Below are 19,363 nucleotides of genomic sequence, written 5' to 3'. Positions count from 1 at the left end.
TTCAGTAGATCAAAGAGACATCAGAGGTTGAATAATTATGAGATTTCTCAATTTTTGAGTCTTCAGTTGTCAGTGGCTTGAGACTTTGCTCTTTTTGTAATATTTTGGTCGTATATCTTAAGTTGAGTAATTAGAAAATGAACACTTTGTGATTTCATCCCTAGTCTATCTTTAAAATGTGAAAATGTGGTTCAACCTAAAATATTGGTGATATGTAATTACTTAGGCCCACTCTTAGATTCAATGTATGTAGATACAAATTATTCTGAAGATAAGTATTACAGTGGGGAGAGACATCATGAGTCATTTAGCATTTACTTTTGTAATATTATTTTGGGGCTGGAAATCTTGAATGAAGAGAGGATTGCCTTTTACAGTATGGCTTCCCAGTAAATCACATCAGAGTGCATCTGGAGATAGTGTTACAGAATAAATGATTTGCACTTAAAGATCTGCTATGCTCAAGCCTTATTAAAATATGGGATAAACAATGTGTACGTGAGAGAGGCTTCCACACGGCTTAAAGATACTGAGAGACTGCCTTTTCAAAAAGAGGGATACCATGTTGTGTAAATAACACAAAGCAGAAAGTCAGAAAAACTAGCTGTTGGCTGTTGTCACTGTGTCTTTGCAGCCTTTGGGGAAAATTGCTTGACATTTCTAAACTTTATCTAAAATAGATAATAGCATCTTTGTAACAGAATTATGAAATTAATCCTGACATTAGAAATAGCATACTTCCTACCACGGTAGAAATCAGAACATATGGCCGGCGCCGTGGCTCAACAGGCTAATCCTCCGCCTTGCGGCGCCGGCACACCGGGTTCTAGTCCCGGTCGGGGCACCGATCCTGTCCCGGTTGCCCCTCTTCCAGGCCAGCTCTCTGCTGTGGCCAGGGAGTGCAGTGGAGGATGGCCCAGGTCCTTGGGCCCTGCACCCCATAGGAGACCAGGATAAGCACCTGGCTCCTGCCAACGGAACAGCGCGGTGCGCCGGCCGCAGCGCGCTACCGCGGCGGCCATTGGAGGGTGAACCAACGGCAAAGGAAGACCTTTCTCTCTGTCTCTCTCTCTCTCACTGTCCACTCTGCCTGTCAAAAATAAAAAAAAATAAAAAAATAAAAAATAAAAAAATAAAAAAAAAAAAAGAAATCAGAACATACTTATTGCTTTCCTTGTTATAAAGTCAGTGGGATATGTTATTATTTGATAATAATGCATAGGTGATGTAAGAGGTACATTTGACATTCAATTTTAATGACTGTGATAAGAATGGTCTACATTGGAGTTTGTTAAGTTTTAAAATATAATGATACTTTTTTTAATTTAAAGATTTATCTTCTTTATTTGAAAGGCAGAATTACAGAGGGCGAGAGGGAGAAATGGACAGAGAGAGAGCAAGCGAGCTCTTCCATTTGCTGGTTCACTCCCCAAATGGCCACAAAGGTTAGGGATGGGTCAGGCCTAGGCAGGAACTTCTTCCCAGTCTCCACATGGGTACAAGGGCCCAAGGGATTTGAAGTGGAGCAGCTAGAACTCAAACTGGTGCCCATATGGGATGTCGGCATTGTAGGTGGTGACTTAACCTGTTACTCCATAACATCGGCCCCCTGATAGTTTTTTCTTTTTTTTAAATTTTTTTTTAAGATTTATTTGTGTATTTGAAAGGCAGAGTTACAGAGAGGCAGAGGTAGAGAGACAGAGAGAGGTCTTCCATCCGCTGGTTCACTCCCCAGATGGCTGCAATGGCTGGAGCTGCGCCGATCTAAAGCCAGGAGACAGGAGCTTCTTCTGGGTCTCCCACATGGGTACAGGGGCCCAAGCACTTGGGCTATCCTCCAGCACCTTCCCGGGCCATAGCAGAGAGCTGCATCAGAAGTGGAGCAGCTGGGACTTGAACCGGTGCCTATGTGGGATGCTTACACTGCAGGTGGTGGCTTTAGCCACAGGGCCACAGCACCCCTCCCTCCCCACCCCTCGTTCTTTGTAAATCACTTAATTAGGGTTTAGGAATAGAACTTATCTTATGACTAAGAAAATGTAATGAAGCATGTCCTGCAAAATAGACTTAGTTGTTGTTACGGTCTTTTCTATTCTGCAGCTGTAGTTGCATTCCTAAAAAGCCTATGGTTTTTCAAAATTGTATTATCAAAAGCAGTTGTTAAGGTTCAATTTCCAACTCAGTGCTGATCTTAGGTGTGTCATTTAATATCTTTAGGTCTGTATTTCCTCAACTGGAAATAGGAATAATGATACTTGCTTAACTAGAGTTACAGTGAAAGTGAAATGAGAGAATGTATGCAAAACATGTTTGCAGCTGAAGATAATATTTTAAATTTCTCCTTATAACAGTCCCCAAAAAGCTAGAAAGTTGTTAAGTGTTATTTCAGTGTCGGAGGATGAAAAAGAAGTGGAAGGAGGGTCTGCTTATCATTGAAAAATCATTGGTTATTTCTGCTGCTTAGTCCACGCAAATCTTGGTTTTATTTTATATTCTTTATGTGAAGTGTTATGATATATTTTCAGTTTAACAATGGCTTGTTGTTTTAATATTTCCTTACTTTAGAAAACAGAAGTCATGGATATCAAGCCCACACATAATAGTTCAGCAGATGCTAGCAAACTTGAAACTGAACCTCAATCAGCAAATTTTGAAATCTCTGGGACTGCAGTAGAGGTGAGTATTTGGTTATACTTTTTATTTTCTTTACTCAGCATTAACACTTGCAAGTATAATGTAGTTAATTGTTACAGTTTCCTTACTATAAAGTTACCTATATATATACTGTCAGTTGGGTGAAGGAAAAATACAGGTTTTTGAGGAAAGATGATGAAATTCTTCTGGGAGGTTGGATCAGTAAGTGAACTTAATCTTTTAAAAGCACCTGTTAATATAAACAAGTTTGATGATCAGAAATAGGAAATCCCACAAAAGATAAAATAGAGATGATAATTCACTATAAGGATTTTCTTTAATAAAACATTGTTTTAAATAGTGTTTTTTTTAATTGTATCCATTTAATAACTTCCTCACCAATCTTCAATAACTCATTAAGAGTTTCCTTAGTTTATACTGGGTTTAGGCTTCTGTAAATAATCTCGAACAACATAGAGATTCTCAGATTAGATATGAGTTAGATAAAAATTTTATTTCTTAATAGTTCTTAAGATAAAATTACTTTAGAAATTATTTATTAAGCATGTTTATTGGGAACACTCAATGTTGGGAACTTGAGGATACAAATATGGTATGATCACCATCCTCAAGGAGTAAGGAATCTAATAAGACAGATACATAATTGACTAACTTGTGTGACCTTACCTTATTGGCTAAGCATTATTGTAGAAGTATGAAGTGATGCTACCAGGAACACTGAGGAAGATGCATTGAATTTTGCTTGGGTGGTTATGGTAGTGGATTAAGAAAAGGTAATATTGGCGGGCGCCGCGGCTCAATAGGCTAATCCTCTGCCTTGCGGTGCTGGCATACCGGGTTCTAGTCCTGGTCGGGCACCGATCCTGTCCCGGTTGCCCCTCTTCCAGGCCAGCTCTCTGCTGTGGCCAGGGAGTGCAGTGGAGGATGGCCCAAGTCCTTGGGCCCTGCACCCCATGGGAGACCAGGAGAAGCACCTGGCTCCTGCCATCGGATTGGCGCGGTGTGCCGGCCGCAGCGCGCCAACCGCGGCGGCCATTGGAGAAAGGAAGACCTTTCTCTCTATCTCTCTCTCTCACTGTCCACTCTACCTGTCAAAAAAAAAAAAAAAAAAAAAAAAGAAGGTAATATTACTAGATCACAAAGATGAAGAGGAGCTTACTAAGTAAAAAGTGGAAAGAGAAGGTTATTTTAATATAGAAAAAATAACATGAACCATTCCTTTTGTCTGGCTTGATCCTTCTAGGTAGAGTCCAAGTAATTAGCATTGATTAATACAAACCATAAAATTTGTGGAAAATCTTGATGTTGGTCCATAAACAAAAATTGATTCTTGATTGCTTGAGCAGTCACACATAGTGGGACATTTTCATTTTATTAAAGATTTATTTATTTTATTTGTAAGGCAAAGTTACAGAGAGAGAAAGAGGAAGAGACAGAGCTCGAGATCTTTCATCTGCTGGTTCACCCCACAAATGTCCGCAATGGTCGGAGCTGGGTCAGACTGAAGCAGGGGTTTCTTCCCAGTCTCCCATGTTGGTGCAGGCGCCCATGCACTTGGGCCATTTTTTGCTGCCTTCCCAGGCATATTAGCAGGGAGCTGGATTGGAAATGGGGCAGCCAGTACTCAAAACAGTGCCGGTGTTATAGACAGCAGCTTTACTTGCTACGCCACAACACTAGCCCCATGCAACATTTCTTTTACTCTAAGTTTTATATATATATTGTCTTGGTTCTAATTTCTTATTAATAATTCTAGCAGGGAGCCAGTGTTGTGGCATAGTGGGTAAACCTGTCACCTTCGATACTGGCATCCCACATTGGTGCTGGTTCATCATGTCCTGTTACTCCACTTCCTTTTTTTTTTTTTTTTTTAAAGATTTTATTATTAATTCATTTGAAAGTTACACAGAGAGAGAAGGAGAAGCAAAGAGAGAGGTCTTCCATCTGCTGATTCACTCCCTAATTGGTCCCAACGGCTGGAGCTGATCTGAAGCCAGGAGCCAGGAGCTTCTTCTGGTCTCCCACGCGGGTGCAAGAGCCCAAGGACTTAAGCCATCTTCTGCCGCTTTCCCAGGCCATAGCAGAGAGCTGGATTGGAAGTAGAGCAGCCGGGACTCAAACCAGCGCCCATATGCGATGCCGGCACTGCAGGTGGCAGTTTTACCCACTATGCCACAGCACCGGCCCCTGCTCCATTTCCAGTACAACTTCCTGTTTAATGGCCTGGGAAAAGCAGCAGAAGGTGGTTCAAGTGTTTGGGCCCTTGTTGTCACGTGGGAGACCCGGATAAAAGCTCCTGCTTTTGCTTGGCCCATCCCTGGCTATTGTGGCCATCTAGAGAGTAAACCAGCAGTTAGAAGATCTTTCTGTTTCTGTCTCTCTCTTGTAACACTGCCTTTCAAATAAAAATAAAAATAATTCTAGTGGTTATCGTATATTTCACAGTCTTGGGGCATCATTATAATACTATTGTGTGTATGTGTGTGTGTGTGTGTGTGTTTAAGATTTATTTATTTGAAAGGCAGAATTTACAGAGAGAGAGGGAGAGACAGAGAGGTCTTCCATCTGCTGGTTCACTCCGCAAAAATGGTTGCAATGGCTGGCGCTCAGCCAGGCTGATGCCAGGAGCTTCATCTGGTTTTCCCACGTGGGTGTATGGGCCCAAGGACTTGGGCTTCTTTATGTTGCTTTCGCAGGCACATAAGCAGGGAACTGGATCAGAAGTGGAGCGGCCGGTACTCAAACCAGTGCCCATATGGCATGGTGGCATTGCAGGCAGTGGCTTAACCCGTTACACCACAACACCAGCCCCTATTTTGTATTCTTGCCTTCATGAAATCCACATACTCTACTGGGGTGAAAAATAAAATAAAAATCTCCCTCTAGGGTGAAAGTCTGAAATGATTCATTCACATAGTAGTTGAGTTTGGATGTTCCACTGGACTTAGCATGTGACTTCTGTGGGCCTAGGCTTCTCATTGTGCAGTGGCTGGATTCTGAGATGGGGCATTTTGAGGAGGAGTGTCCTGAAAGTTAGTGTTCCATGAGGAAGGAAATGAAGTTACAGTGCTTTGTATGATAGAGCCTAAGAACCATGATGCTACTTCCACTCTTCAATACATCCTATTGGAAGTTGTTAAGACCAGTCAAGATTCATATCTTGATGCCATATCTAGATGGCAAGAGTAGCAACAAATTTGCAGCCAGTTTGAGGTGTAGATAACTGTATTGCTTGTTAAAAGTTCCAGACTCTTCCTTTGCAGATTTCTGATTTGGTATGTTTGTGGTAGGGTGCAGTAATCTTTTTTTTTTTTTTTAAATATTTTTTTATTTGAAAATCAGAGTTTAAAAGTGAGAGATTTCCCATCCTCTGTTTCACTCCCAGATGGCCACAATGGCCAGGCAGGAGCCAGGACCTTTTTCCTGGTATCCCACATGGGTAGCAGGGGCACAAGGACTCAGACCATTTTCTTTATTTTTTTTTTTAAACTTTTTTTTTTTTTTTTTTTTTTTTACAGAGTTAGACAGTGAGAGAGACGGAGAGAAAGGTCTTCCTTCCGTTGGTTCACTCCCCACATGGCCACCACGGCTGGCGCTCTGCGCCGATTCGAAGTCAGGAGCCAGATACTTTCTCCTGGTCTCCCACGCGGGTGCAGGGGCTCAAGCACTTGGGCCTTCCTCCACTGCCCTCCCAGGCAACAGCAGAGAGCTGTACTGGAAGACGAGAAACAGGGACTAGAACCCAGCGCCCATATGGGATGCTGGTGTTGCAGGCGGAGGATTAACCAAGTGAGCCACGGCGCCGGCCCTCCCAGACCATTTTCTGAAGTTGCTTTTCTCAGGCCTTTAGCAGGGAACTGGATTGGAAGTAGAGCTGCTGGGTCTCCAACTGGTGCCCTCATGGGATGCCAGCATTGCTGGTTGCGGCTTTACCCACTATGCAACAATGTCAGTCCCCTCCAGTAATCTTTTGTTTTATTTATTTGTGTGAGAGGCAGAGTTATAGACAGAGAGAGGGAGACAAAGGTCTTCCATCTGCTGGTTCATCACTAGATGGCTGTAACAGCAGGAGCTCGGTTGATCAGAAGCCAGGAGCTTCTTCCCAGTACCCCATGTGGGTGCAATGGCCCAAATACATGGGCTGTTTTCTGTTGCTTTCTTAGGCCATAGCAGAGAGCTGGATCAGAATTGGAGCAGCCGAGACTAGAACCAGTTACCATATGGGATGCTAGCATTGCAGGCGGAGGCTTTAGCCCACTATACCACGGTGCTGGCTCCCCCTTCAGTAATGTTTAAATAAACTCTCTAGGTAATTCATGGGCTTGTACACCTTTGAGAAATGTGGATCTATAAATTTCCTCCAGTTTTAACATACCATGTATAAACCAAGAGAGGGTAAATGATAACTCAGTCTTCTATCCTTGTTGTCCTCACTTTTTATATTTCCCAATTTATTGCCATGAATAGTTGCTTAGAAGAATTTGCTTTTGTGATTTATAAATTCATATTCTACAAATCAATTATATTTTACTTTTTGATTGTGTTTTAGGATGGATCTGTAGTCCTTGACTCTTGTGAAGTGTCAACAGAAAATGATCAAAGCACTCGATTCCCAAAACCTGAGTTAGAGATTCAATTTACACCTTTGCGACCAAACCAAATGGCAGTGAAACACTCTGGTTGTACTACACCAGTGACAGTTAAGATTTCCAAAGCCCGGAAGAGGAAGAGTAATGAAATGGAGGAGGTAATAATTTACTTAACTGATGAGTAAATTTAACAACCAATTCTTATTGAGTTCAGTTGTACTACATAGTTGAGCTTTGCTGCACTGCGTTCCTGTTGATAAGCCCCACTCTTTCAGTCCTGCACAATAATGGCATTTTTAAAAAAAGATTTATTTATTTATTTGAAAGGCAGAATTACACAGAGATTGAAATCTCCACTGGTTCACTTCCTACATGGCTACAGTAGCCAGGGCTGGGTGAGGCTGAAGCTGGGAGCTTGCAGCTTTAGTGGGGCCTCCAATGTTTGTGGTAGGGGCCTAAGTACTTGGGCCATCTGCTGCTGCTTTCTCAGGTGCATTAGCAGGGAGCTGGGTCAGAAATGAAGTAACCAGGACTTGAACTGATATCCATATGGGATGCTGGCATTGCAGGTGGTGACTATGCCACCTTGCCAGCCTCAATTTATGGCATATTTTATACCCTTAAAGAATATCGCTGTGAAAAAAAGAGGAGATAGAAATTCCACAACCATTTCTTGACTTTTGGTGTATTTCTGACCTCTTGTACCAGTAGATGCTCATGTTTTCAAGTTGTAGGTCATAAATCATTGGTAGTTAATGAAATCAATTACTGGGTCATTCTGACTTAAAAAAAACAGAAACAAAAACTTGAACAGAATAGAAAATTATCGGAATCTGTTGCAAAGAGTAAAAATATTTTATTTATGCAATGTGAAAAAGGAGTATCACTGTGAATATTAAAAATTAAAACATATACCTTCTTTCATTTAAACGAATAGATCAAATGATGGTATGTTTTACTGCAGAGCTGTTTTTGTGTACTAGTCCTATTCAAATTCATCTTTCCTCATAAGAAAAAGGATTGATATAGAAATTAAACAAACTGAGTTGTTAGCTTGCTTGGATATAATTTTTGTCAGTGAACTAAATCTTAAGTCACTGATGGGGAGAAAAATTCTTTCTTCATCAGCCAGTGTTAAGATTTGTGCTCTTATGTAGTTGCAGGCTAAAAAGTACTTCCTTTTAATTAATGCAGCTCCTTGATTGTCGGGCTGCCTGTCTGCTGTACCCTAACCATGCAGATTTGACAAGCCACATAAGCTTGCTGTTTCTCAGTTTCTTCCTTTTTGAAATAATGGATAGATATGTTTAAATTGCTTAGCTTTCACTCTACATGTGATAGAACAAAATAAATGGTCATACTTATTTTTAAAGTAATCTGTAAAGTTTAAATACAGGCTTTCTAGCAAAATAACTTTTTTCCAACTTTCTTTTACTCCTATAAAGAGTAGTATATTTTCAAGCTGTTGGAAGAGCAGAAATAGTATTATCCATACTCCTGAAGCTCTCTGTCAGGTAATAAACTTGCTGAGTGAATATTATTTAGTATAGTTTTCCTGCTACACATATAACACCTTTAAAAATTGTTTTTGTAGAGTCAGTTTATTAACTTCTAATCTATAGTTATTTAATTTATATTCAAAACATCTTAAATACCATTAAAACACTAGATATTTGGCTTTCATCATCTTCATGTCAGTTTTTTTCTTAATCCACTTTTTTTTCCTTAAGAGAAAAGGGAAATTGAGTATAGTACTCAAAGGTCAAAATTTTATTTATTTTACTGTTGGTATGTACCCTTCATGTGTATTTCAGAGACGTTTTTCAGATAGATAACGCATATACTCCAAAAAAAGGTCATAAAAGATGGAGCTCTCCTAACTGATTTAATCAACTTTTCACATGGGTCCTCATGAAAGTCATTTATATGATGCTTTATTCCTATTCTGTAAAGACTCCACAGACCTCTTTACTGAATAATCCTTGTGTGGTGGCCTGGCTTTATTATCTTCTCCCCTACCCTCCCCTTGCCGCCGCCTTTTTTTCCCTCCCTCCCTTCCTTCCTTTCTCTCTCTCTCTTTCTTTCCCTCTCTCTCTCTCTTTTTCTTTCTCTCTCCCCCTCTCTCCCTGTCTCCCTCATTCCACCCCCCTTTCTTTCTTTTCAGGGTTTATTTATTTATATGAAAGAGTTACAGAGAGAAGGAGAGACAGAGATCTTCCATCTTCTGCTTCACTCCCTGGATGGTTACTATGGCCAGGGGTGGGCCAGGCCAGAGCCAGGAGATTCCTCTTGGTTTCCCACATAGGTGGCAGGGCCGAAACAGTGGCACCATCTTCTGCTACTTTTCTCAGGCCATTAGCAGGGACCTGGATCCAAAGTGGATCAGCTGGATTTCCAGTTGGCACCCATTTGGGATGTTGGCATTGCAGGTGGCAGTTTTATGTGCTACACCACCTGCGTAGAATTTTCTATAGAATTTACTTGCCTCGCATGATTACCATCTGCCTTTCCTCTTTCATCCTCGTTCAGGAGTCTGCTCCTCACAACCCTGTGACTTGTACCTTGTACTTTGTACTGGGATTCTGATGTTCAGTCATGACTTTTTTCTCTGCTGCTTTTTCCTCCCTTTTAGACTTGTAATCTTCCATATAATTAGAATTTGTACCAGTTAAACTTACTGAATGTTTCTATAAAAGGCTTTGTTTTATGTAAGATTATTTGGGAAAAACGAGTAAGATTAGACATAGATACTTGAAGATTTGAGAGTTGAGGTGTATTGCTATACAGTATTTTTTTTTTTTTAAGAATTATTTTACTTATTTGAAAGACAGAACTACAGAGAGAGGTAGAGACAGAGAGAGAGGTCTTCCATTCGCTGGTTCACTCCCCACATGGCCGCAACGGCCGGAGCTGCACTGATCCGCAGCCAGGTGCCAGGAGCCTCCTCTAGGTCTCCCATGTGACTGCAGGGGCCCAAGGACTTGGGCCATTCTCCACTGCCATCCCAGGGCACAGCAGAAAGCTGGATTGGAAGAGGAGCAGTCAGGACTAGAACCGGCGCCCATATGCGATGCTGGCGCTTCAGGCCAGGGCTTTAACCCGCTGCACCATAGGGCCGGCCCCAGCTATACAGTATTTTAAAGATGAATTTGATATAAAACATGTTACCTCTTCTCTGTTTTTCAGTTTATTTAACTTCATTATTTATGATGTGATGTGTGTGTGTGAAAAATTCCCACCTTCCATTAGGGCTTCTAAACTTCAACACAGTTAACACTTTGGGGATAGGTACTTACTTTTTGTATGGGCTGTTCTGCACATTACAGGGTTATTTGGCAGCATCTCTGGCCTCTCTCCTGTAGTAGCAAATAACATCTTGCTTCCTCCCTGGCAAAAAAAAAAACAAAAATATTTCCAGATATTGCTTGTGTCCTGTGAAATCAAAAAAGCACTCTCAATTAAGAAGCACTGTTTTAAGTGGCAACACTTGTATAGCATTTTATGGATTTTCTTTTCTGAGTCTACAGAAAGAACGTTTTGTCAGGAAATTAACCAGTGCTGACATTCATTACTTTTAGGCTTTGGTAAAATGTGAAAATAAGAAGAATGCTACCCCCAGAAGTAATTTGGAGTTCCCTGTTTCAGAGCATAGAAATTCTTCTATCAAAAAAGAACAAAAGGTTTGTCCATTTGATTTTCCAAAATTGATTATTTTTTTTTTTTTAAGATTTACTTATTTATTTGAGAGACATTGTTAGAGAGAGAGTGGGAAAGACAAAGAGATCTTCCATCTGCTGGTCTACTCTCCAAATGGCCTCAATGGCCAGGGCTGGGCTAGGCCGAAGTTAGGAGCTTCTTCTGGGTCTTCCATGTGGATGCAGTGGCCTAAGTACTTGGTCTGTATTCTGTTGCTTTCCAAAGTGCATTAGAAGGGAGCCAGATCAGAAGTAGAGTAGCCTGGACATGAACTGGTGCTCTTATGGATGCCAGTGCTGCAGGTGGTGGCTTTACCCACTAGGCTACAGTGCTGGTCCTCCAAAACTGACCTTTTTTATAGCTTAAATTTATAAACCAGAACACAAATAAAGATATCAAATTCTGATTAGTAATGATCTAGAATTCCAGTTTTGTCTAATTATATCTCATTTATCTTGCCTTTCCTATACGTCTCTTTTAGCTTGGAATATAACCGTTAGCACTTGGCCGATAGCAGGTTTGACACTTGGCCTAACTCATCTTGCCTTTATTTGACCCTTTCTTCTCTCTCTTCAGTCCCAAATTCCTTGTATTAGAATTCATAACCTGTCTCTGTCCTCTTTAATTTAATTGCCGCCATCACTTGTTACCTTCTGACTTTCCACATCAACAGTAACTAAAATTATTTGTTTATTAGGTTTGCACACGTCAGTCATCTAAGAAAACATATTCTTTACGGAGTCAGGCATCCACAATAAGTGTAAACTTGGCCACTAAGAAAAAAGAAGGGACACTGCAGAAATTTGGAGACTTCTTACAACATTCTCCAACAATTCTTCAATCAAAAGGTTTGTAGAAAATTAAGTGACCTTTTCTGTTAGATGTGGAGTACTTTCTAGTATCTGATTGGTACAAACCTCAACAATTGTTTTGTGGATATTAGACCCACAAGCAGGCATCATCGTACACTTAGTGCAGTGGGAGGAAACAGATGAAAGGATGAAATACCTAGGTGTTCACTGTAATTAACAGGTAGAGTACCATTAAGGAATGGAGAGTGGTGCTCATGCAATTCCAGATAGCAATATGCATCTGGCATGTAGAATGTTGAGGGAGGGTGGAAGATTAGATTTTTGGGGAGATTATCTGAGTGGCAGCACTAGAATGAGTTGGATACCAGAGGTGGGGAGAATGGGTGGGGAAAATGACTGGAAGCAGGGAACAGTTAAATTGAGTGAAATGGTTGTGTAAAAAATATTTCTGAGAAAACTTAACAACAGAGGTTCTCAAACTTTCATGGTTCAGTTCCCTTAATCTTTGAGTATTTATTTTGATTGTATCCTTATATCCAAAAAATAGTCTCATCTGTTAGAACCTAAGGCTAAAAGAACCATTGAAAGTTTTGCTTCTGAAAATCCAAGTTCCAAAAATATGTCTTTATTAGAGGGAATGTGATCCTCTTTTGAAACTGAACTGACTTGAGCTATTGAGTATCACTGTTTTCCTTGAACATTGAATATATCCTGAGATGCTCCTGTAAGTTTGCTCCATACTACCTTAGTGCTTGGTTTGGGGACTTCAGACCTGTGAGGCCCTTTTTGTTCGTTCTTTTTTAATTTTTTAAAATTTTTGAGATAACATTTAATTTTACGTTACATTTACATTAAGTCAAAGACTTAATGCTCCACTAAATAAAGAGTTCAACAAGCAAAAAGCAAAAAGATACACCTTAGCAGGAGCATAGGCAAGGAAATAGCAACTTCACCAATGCACAGTAAACTTCAGGAGAGTCACAGATCATCAGAACTATAGTAGTATGTAACTACTTTCTTTGCCCGACCAAGTTTGCCTGGGCTGGCACTGTGGTGCAATGTGTTAAAGCCCCGGACTATAGTGCCAGCATCCCATATGGGCACTGATTTGAGTCCTGGCTTCTCCACTTCTATCCAGCTCTCTGCTATGGCCTGAGAAAGCAGTGGAAGATTGCCCAAATCCTTAGGCCCCTGCACCCACGTGTGAGACCCAGAGGAAGCTCCTGGCTTCTGGATTAGGAACAGCACAGCTCTGGCCATTGCTGCCATTTGGGGAGTGAACCAGCGGTTGGAAGACCTTTCTCTCTCTCTGCCTCTGCCTCTCTGTAACTCTGACTTTCAAATTAATAAGTAAATCTTTCAAAAAAAAAAATTCGCCTAAGATTCAAAACAAGGTTTAACAAAGCACTGTATTGGGAGCAAAACTGATATACACTGGCATTTCTTTTTTTTTCTTTCTTTCTTTCCTTTTTTTTTTTTTTTTTTTTGATTTTAACTACCACATTTAAAGCAAACATGTAACATTTGTCTTTCTCTGGCTTATTTTACTCAAAATGATGTCCTCCGGTTACAAGCATTTTGATGCAAATGATAGAATTTCATTTTTTACATAGTTGAATAATATTCTGTTGTATATTTATATTTATGTACCACATTTTCTTTATCCATTCATCTCCTGATGGACACCTTGGTTGATTCATATTTTGGCTGTTGTGAACAGTGCTGCTATAAACGTGGTGCAGGTATCTCTTTCACAGAATATGTTCATGGCTTTTGGGTGTAAGATTGTTGGATCGTATGGAAAGTCTATTTATAGTTTTTAAAGAAACCTTCCTGCTGTTTTTCCACATTGATTGCACTGACTTGCATTCCCATTAGCATTGTACAAAGTTTTCTTCCTATCCTCACCAGCATTTGTTACTCTGTCTTGGATGAAAGCCATTCTATCAGGCTTTTTTTTTATTTTTTCAAAATATTTTTAAAAATGTGTAGTTCATATAAGTATAGAAAATATGTATAAGGATATATAGCAAACTTAAGTATCTAAAAATGGAGAAGCACTTATTATTTAGATTCTTAAGTATTTTATTTAAGTTATAATGACTGTCTTTTATATGTTAAAAAGACTCATGTTGCTTGCTTGGTTTTCCTGTCAGCTTACCTAGCATGGATTTCTTTTCTTTCTTTCTTTTTCACTCATGTTTAGCAATATAAGGTGTCCCTGTTTGGATTGGACTGCAGTGCAGATGTATGTGTTGTGGCGGGTCACTTGGAAACGCAGTGAGAAGGAAGAACATAGATCTGGGTTCTTCCTTCAGATTTTGCTGCTCTGGTGACCTCCGCTAACTGTTACCCAGTGTTACAGCTCTCCCATTCCTGTACATTCAGTTCATGACAGCCAGAGTGAGCTTTTCAAATTTTAAGTTAATCTATGTTTTCCTGTTTAAATTCTTTAAGGATTTTGCATTCCTCTGTGTGACCTGATTGCTGATGCCCTCTCCAAACTCCTAGTGTTCTATGGATTGCTGTCTAGCCAACTATAATACTGCTAGCCTCTGACAGTGCCTAGACTATACCAGTTTCTTTGAAGTCATTGCCTTCTTTTACATTTTCTTGTTCTTTTTTTTCCCCCACCTAGGATACATCCTGGCATTTCCTGTAGCTGCCTCCTAAAACTTGAGATCTCATACTGATTCTATGAAGAGGGAGACCCCTTCCACTTCCCAGTCACTAACCCTCATCCCTGTCTTCATTTGATCTTTATTACTGAATCCTATTGTTTTCATCTTAGCACTTAATTAAACTATAATTCTTTGTTACTGTCTTCTACTAGAATATAAGTGCCATAAGAACAAGGTGTCTGTCTGGTTCATACCCTTAGCTCTCATTGTAGTGACTGGCTCATAATAGTGAAGAGTTTGACTCCAAGGCAAAATCATGCAGGATTTTTTTCAGGCCCTACCATCAACAATTACAAAGACTCACAGGCCTCAAGGAGTGGAAGCTTCCCTCTTACACCGCACTTGGTGTGCAATTGATACATTCTAGTCTCCTGGGCTGGGGGGAGGGATCCTGCTCTTCCACATGTCTGTATCCCTAGCTGTTTGCCTCCATTCAGACCTTGTTTGTTGGGATCTCCAGAGCAATCTTCCTTAGACATCTCAGCCAAAGACCTTATGGAGGAGGGAGGAAAGGAGGATAATCTGAAGCTACTTTTTCCCACTGTGACTTAGTATTTTCCCACTCATAGCCCCTCCTCTGTACTGGTAGCTGCCCACCCTGAGACCCTTCAAGAGCCTTTCATTTGTGGCTGCCAGGACAGTGAGATGTATGCTGATCCACCTTGACCCTAGACAGTGTACCATGCCATGGAGGAGTATAGAAGGGGATGAATAGATGAATAGATGTTCTTTCTCAGGTGTAGTCTCGTGCTTACACTGTTGCATTAAGTCTTTTTTTTTTTTTTTTTTTTTTTAATTTTTTGACAGGCAGAGTGGACAGTGAGAGAGAGACAGAGAGAAAGGTCTTCCTTTTGCCGTTGGTTCACTCTCCAATGGCCGCCGTGGCTGGCGCGCTGCGGCCGGCACACCGCACTGATCCAATGGCAGGAGCCAGGTGCTTCTCCTGGTCTCCCATGGGGTGCAGGGCCCAAGCACTTGGACCATCCTCCACTGCACTCCCTGGCCACAGCAGAGAGCTGGCCTGGAAGAGGGGCAACCGGGACAGGATCGGGGCCCCGACCGGGACTAGAACCCGGTGTGCCGGCGCCGCAAGGCGGAGGTGCATTAAGTCTTTAAAGGGGTAGAGTGTGACTTTCATTTTGGCTTGTTGCCTTAATTGATTCCTTTGATTGTGGAAGTTCAGTTTACTCAAGCTCACCTCACTTCAGCCCTTGGCAAGTAGACTCTGAATTAAGTGTTATATTTTTTTGAAAAAGTAATGTGGGGCTGGTGTTTGAGGGGTTAAAATGCTGGTTGGGACACCTTTTTTTCCATATCAAAGTGCCTAGGTTTGAGTCCTGCCTTGTTCCTGATTTCAGCCTTCTACTGGATGGTAACCAGGATGCACTGGTGATGGCTCAACTAATTTGGATTCATGCCACCCACATAGGAGACCTGGTTTGAGCTCCCAGCTTCTGGTTTCAGTCCCCCTTGTGGGCATTTGGAGAGTAAACCAACAGATGGCAGCTCTCTCTTGTCTCTTTTTCTTTCTTAAATGAATAAATAAAAATTAAATCTTTAAACGTCATAAGACTAAAAAAGAAAAAAAGATATAATAAATGTAATTGATAACATACACATGATTTTCTATCCAGGGATTTTCCCAGATGGAAATAAATTTTCTACTAAAATCAGTATCTGTAAATTATCTTAAAGATTTATTTATTTAGTTGAAAGAGTTACAGAGAGAGAAGTAGAGGCAGAGAGAGATAGAGGTCTTCCATCCGCTGGTTCACTCCCCAGATGGCTGCAACAGCCGGAGCTGTGTGGATCCGAAGCCAGGAGCCAGGAGCTTCTTCCAGGTCTCCCACGCAGGTGCAGGGGCCCAAGGACTTGGGCCATCTTGTACTGCTTTCCCAGGCCATAGCAGAGAGCTAGATTGGAAGAGGAGCAGCAGGGTCTCTAAACGGCATCCACATGGGATGCTGGCGCTTGAGGTCAGGGCGTTAACCCACTGTGCTATAGTGCCACCCCAAATATCTGTAAATTTAAAAAAAAAAAAAAAAAAGAGGCAAATGTACATAGTAAGACAATTTGAAATTCCCTTTCTATTTCCCAGAAGGAATACCTAATAATGTGGTATTTATTTGTGTGTGTGTGTGTGTGTGTGTGATTTTTTTCTTTTGCTGTTCATGATTTCATGTGTTTCTTAGGCATTTAATTTTTTCTTTGTAAATTTTCTATTAATGTCCTTATACTGTGGACATATGGTAGTGCTTTTCTTCGAATTTGTGTATGTTTTTTTCTTTATTAAGGACTTCAAACTTTTGCAATCAGAAAATTATTTATTTCAGAAATTAACTTTTTTTTTTTTTCACAGCAAAGAAGATAATTGAAACAATGAGCTCTTCAAAGCTCTCAAGTGTAGAAGCAAGTAAAGAAAACGTGTCTCGACCCAAACGAGCCAAACGGAAATTATACACAAATGAAATTTCATCTCCTCTTGATATATCTGGCCAATTGGTAAGCTAGTGTTTCAGCTTTCATCAGTATAAAGTTCTTATTCTTTTTCTCAAGTATTCTTAATGATGTTTTATTATGATTTGAATTTCTATCCTGTAGATCAAATTTCTTAAAACAACTTATACTTAAGATATACTTTTGGTATGTTACATTCCTATTAATGAGATACAAATACTGCATCAATGTAAACAAGTGTCATACATTAGCATTTGAAAAAAAATCAGAGGGATGTATTTCTGTCAATAGAGTAAGTCTATTTAGTGATTTACTTGCCTCTAACATTAATTTTTCTTGTTATCTTTATAACAAGGGTTGTATAAATCTGGACCCAAATGTGCCTGGTAAAAATATGTCGTTGACATTCAGTCATTTCCTCCCACCTTTCCTGTAAGCCTCCCAGGTTCTATTAAGAAGAGATGGTTATTATCACCCAGACTGTGTGACTCATTCTCACTCAGAACATTCTGTGCTGTTAGAGGGAAGGTTCTAATTTTTCTGTCATGCTTGTGTTTGCTTACTGGATGAAAGTAAAGGAAAAAAAACTTCAAAAGGAAGTGGTCAAGAAAAGTCAGGAGAGACCTATCACTATCAGATATGAAATTGACACTTGAAAGCAAGTGGCAAAGAATTAGGATCAATTAGGACATGCGCTTAGTACTATTCTGTTATTTACCATCTGTCTGATTAGTATAGAAGTTCCTTTCTTGGCTGCAGATTATTTCTTAGTAGCAGAATAATGTGCTTTGTAAGTTATATACTTGTTGCCAAGATGGAACATACATTCCTTAAAAATTATTCAAGACACTTGTCCTCAAATATTTTAGTAATTATTTCAATCTATAGTCTGGAATTTAATACAGATTGTAGGTTTTTTTTTAATACTAGAATTGTGTAGTGTTGAGAATCTTTTACAAAATCTATTACTTCTTTTTAAATTTTATTTAATGAACATAAATTTCCAAAGTACAGCTTATGGATTACAATAGCTTCCCCCCCACCCCCATAACTTCCCTCCCACCCACAACACTCCCCTCTCCCACCCCCTCTCCTCTTCCATTCACATCAAGATTAATTTTCAATTATCTTTATATACAGAAGATCAATTTAGCATATATTAAGTAAAGATTTCAACAGTTTGCACCCACACAGAAACACAAAGTGTAAAATACTATTTGAGTACTAGTTATACCATTAATTAAACACCTAAGAATAATTGTGTATTAATTACAGAGTTCAACCAATAGTTTTAAGTAGAACATAAAAAATACTAAAAGGGTAAAGTATTAAGTTCTTTTTTTTTCTTTTTTTTGTTTGTTATATAGTTTTTTTTTATTTAATAAACGTGAATTTACAGAGTGCAACTTTTGTATTGTTGTGGCTTCCCCCCCAACCTCCCTCCCTCCCTCCCTCCCGCGGCCCTCCCCTCTCTCACTCCCTCTCCCATCCCGCCCTTCATCAAGTTTCATACAAAATCTATTACTTCTTTAGGTTTGTATTTTTATAGAAGATGATATACCTACAATCTCAGGACAAAAATGCCCTAATGTAGTTGATATGTCAGTGATTAAGTATGGGAACCTATCATCTATTTTAAACCAGATTTCTTTTTGATTTTCACTTACAATTTTTGAGACTGTAAAATTGTTAATTTCAGATTTTAATGGACCAGAAAGTGAAGGAAAGTGATCATCAGATTCTGAAGCGAAGACTTCGAGCAAAAACAGCCAAATAAATCACTTATGGGGAATGTTTTAATATATAACTTTAAAATTCATAATCATTGTAACTTGCATCCTGACTTTTTAAAGATAACTGTATATTATGATTTATTAAATGCCTGTGTATAGAGATTGCTGTTTTATATATAGTGTAATTTTAACTCAATAAAGAAAGTGAGTTAACAGTTTCTTGTGTACTTTTTAAGCCTTTTTAATAACAGCTTCTTTGCTGATGGTCTTTATTTCCCTGTTATCTCAGACTTTTTAACAGTGAAGATCCTAGGAAGGATGCTGTTATTGTTTATTTCTCTACACATGATGTCATAGGTCAGTTATTTGGTTTTCTTGTATTTAATCTTGTGTTAACAATTTCTTCTGGGGCGGGCGCTGTGGTGTAGTGAGTAAAGCCACCACTTGCAGTTCTGGCATCCCATATGGGCACTGGTTCAAGCCTGGCTGGTCCACTTCTGATCCAGCTCTCTGCTATGGTCCTGGAAAGCAATAGAAGATGGCCCATGTCCGTGGGCCCCTGCACTCAATGAGAGACCTGGAAGAAGTTCCTGGCTTCTGGCTTCGGGTCAACACAGCTCCGGCCACTGCAGCCAGTTCGGGAGTGTATCATCAGATGGAAGACAGACTCTCTCTGTGTAACTCTGACTTTCAAATAAATAAATAAATCTTTAAAAAAATTTTTTCTTCTCACCATATCT

The 19,363-nt window shown here is 39.9% G+C and overlaps 1 protein-coding gene across 3 annotated transcripts in view; it reads left to right on the top strand.

Annotated features, from left to right (window-relative positions):
• KIF20B (kinesin family member 20B) overlaps positions 1-18,812 on the top strand; it is a 68,563-nt gene extending 49,751 nt beyond the window's left edge. The window contains exons 27-32 of one of the 3 annotated variants that reach the window (XM_062214450.1): positions 2,566-2,676; positions 7,205-7,402; positions 10,823-10,924; positions 11,638-11,788; positions 16,793-16,935; positions 18,590-18,812. In XM_062214450.1, coding sequence (XP_062070434.1) covers positions 2,566-2,676; positions 7,205-7,402; positions 10,823-10,924; positions 11,638-11,788; positions 16,793-16,935; positions 18,590-18,667 — 783 coding nt within the window. In that variant the 3' untranslated portion in view covers positions 18,668-18,812. The remainder of the gene's footprint in view (positions 1-2,565; positions 2,677-7,204; positions 7,403-10,822; positions 10,925-11,637; positions 11,789-16,792; positions 16,936-18,589) is intronic. The other 2 variants (XM_062214449.1, XM_062214451.1) reach the window with 2 other exon arrangements.
• The last annotated feature ends 551 nt before the right edge of the window (positions 18,813-19,363 follow it).

Source organism: Lepus europaeus, chromosome 17 (genome assembly GCF_033115175.1).
Source record: "Lepus europaeus isolate LE1 chromosome 17, mLepTim1.pri, whole genome shotgun sequence".
Classification (NCBI taxonomy): Eukaryota; Metazoa; Chordata; class Mammalia; order Lagomorpha; family Leporidae; genus Lepus; species Lepus europaeus.
This window is presented reverse-complemented; position numbering and strand designations above follow the sequence as displayed.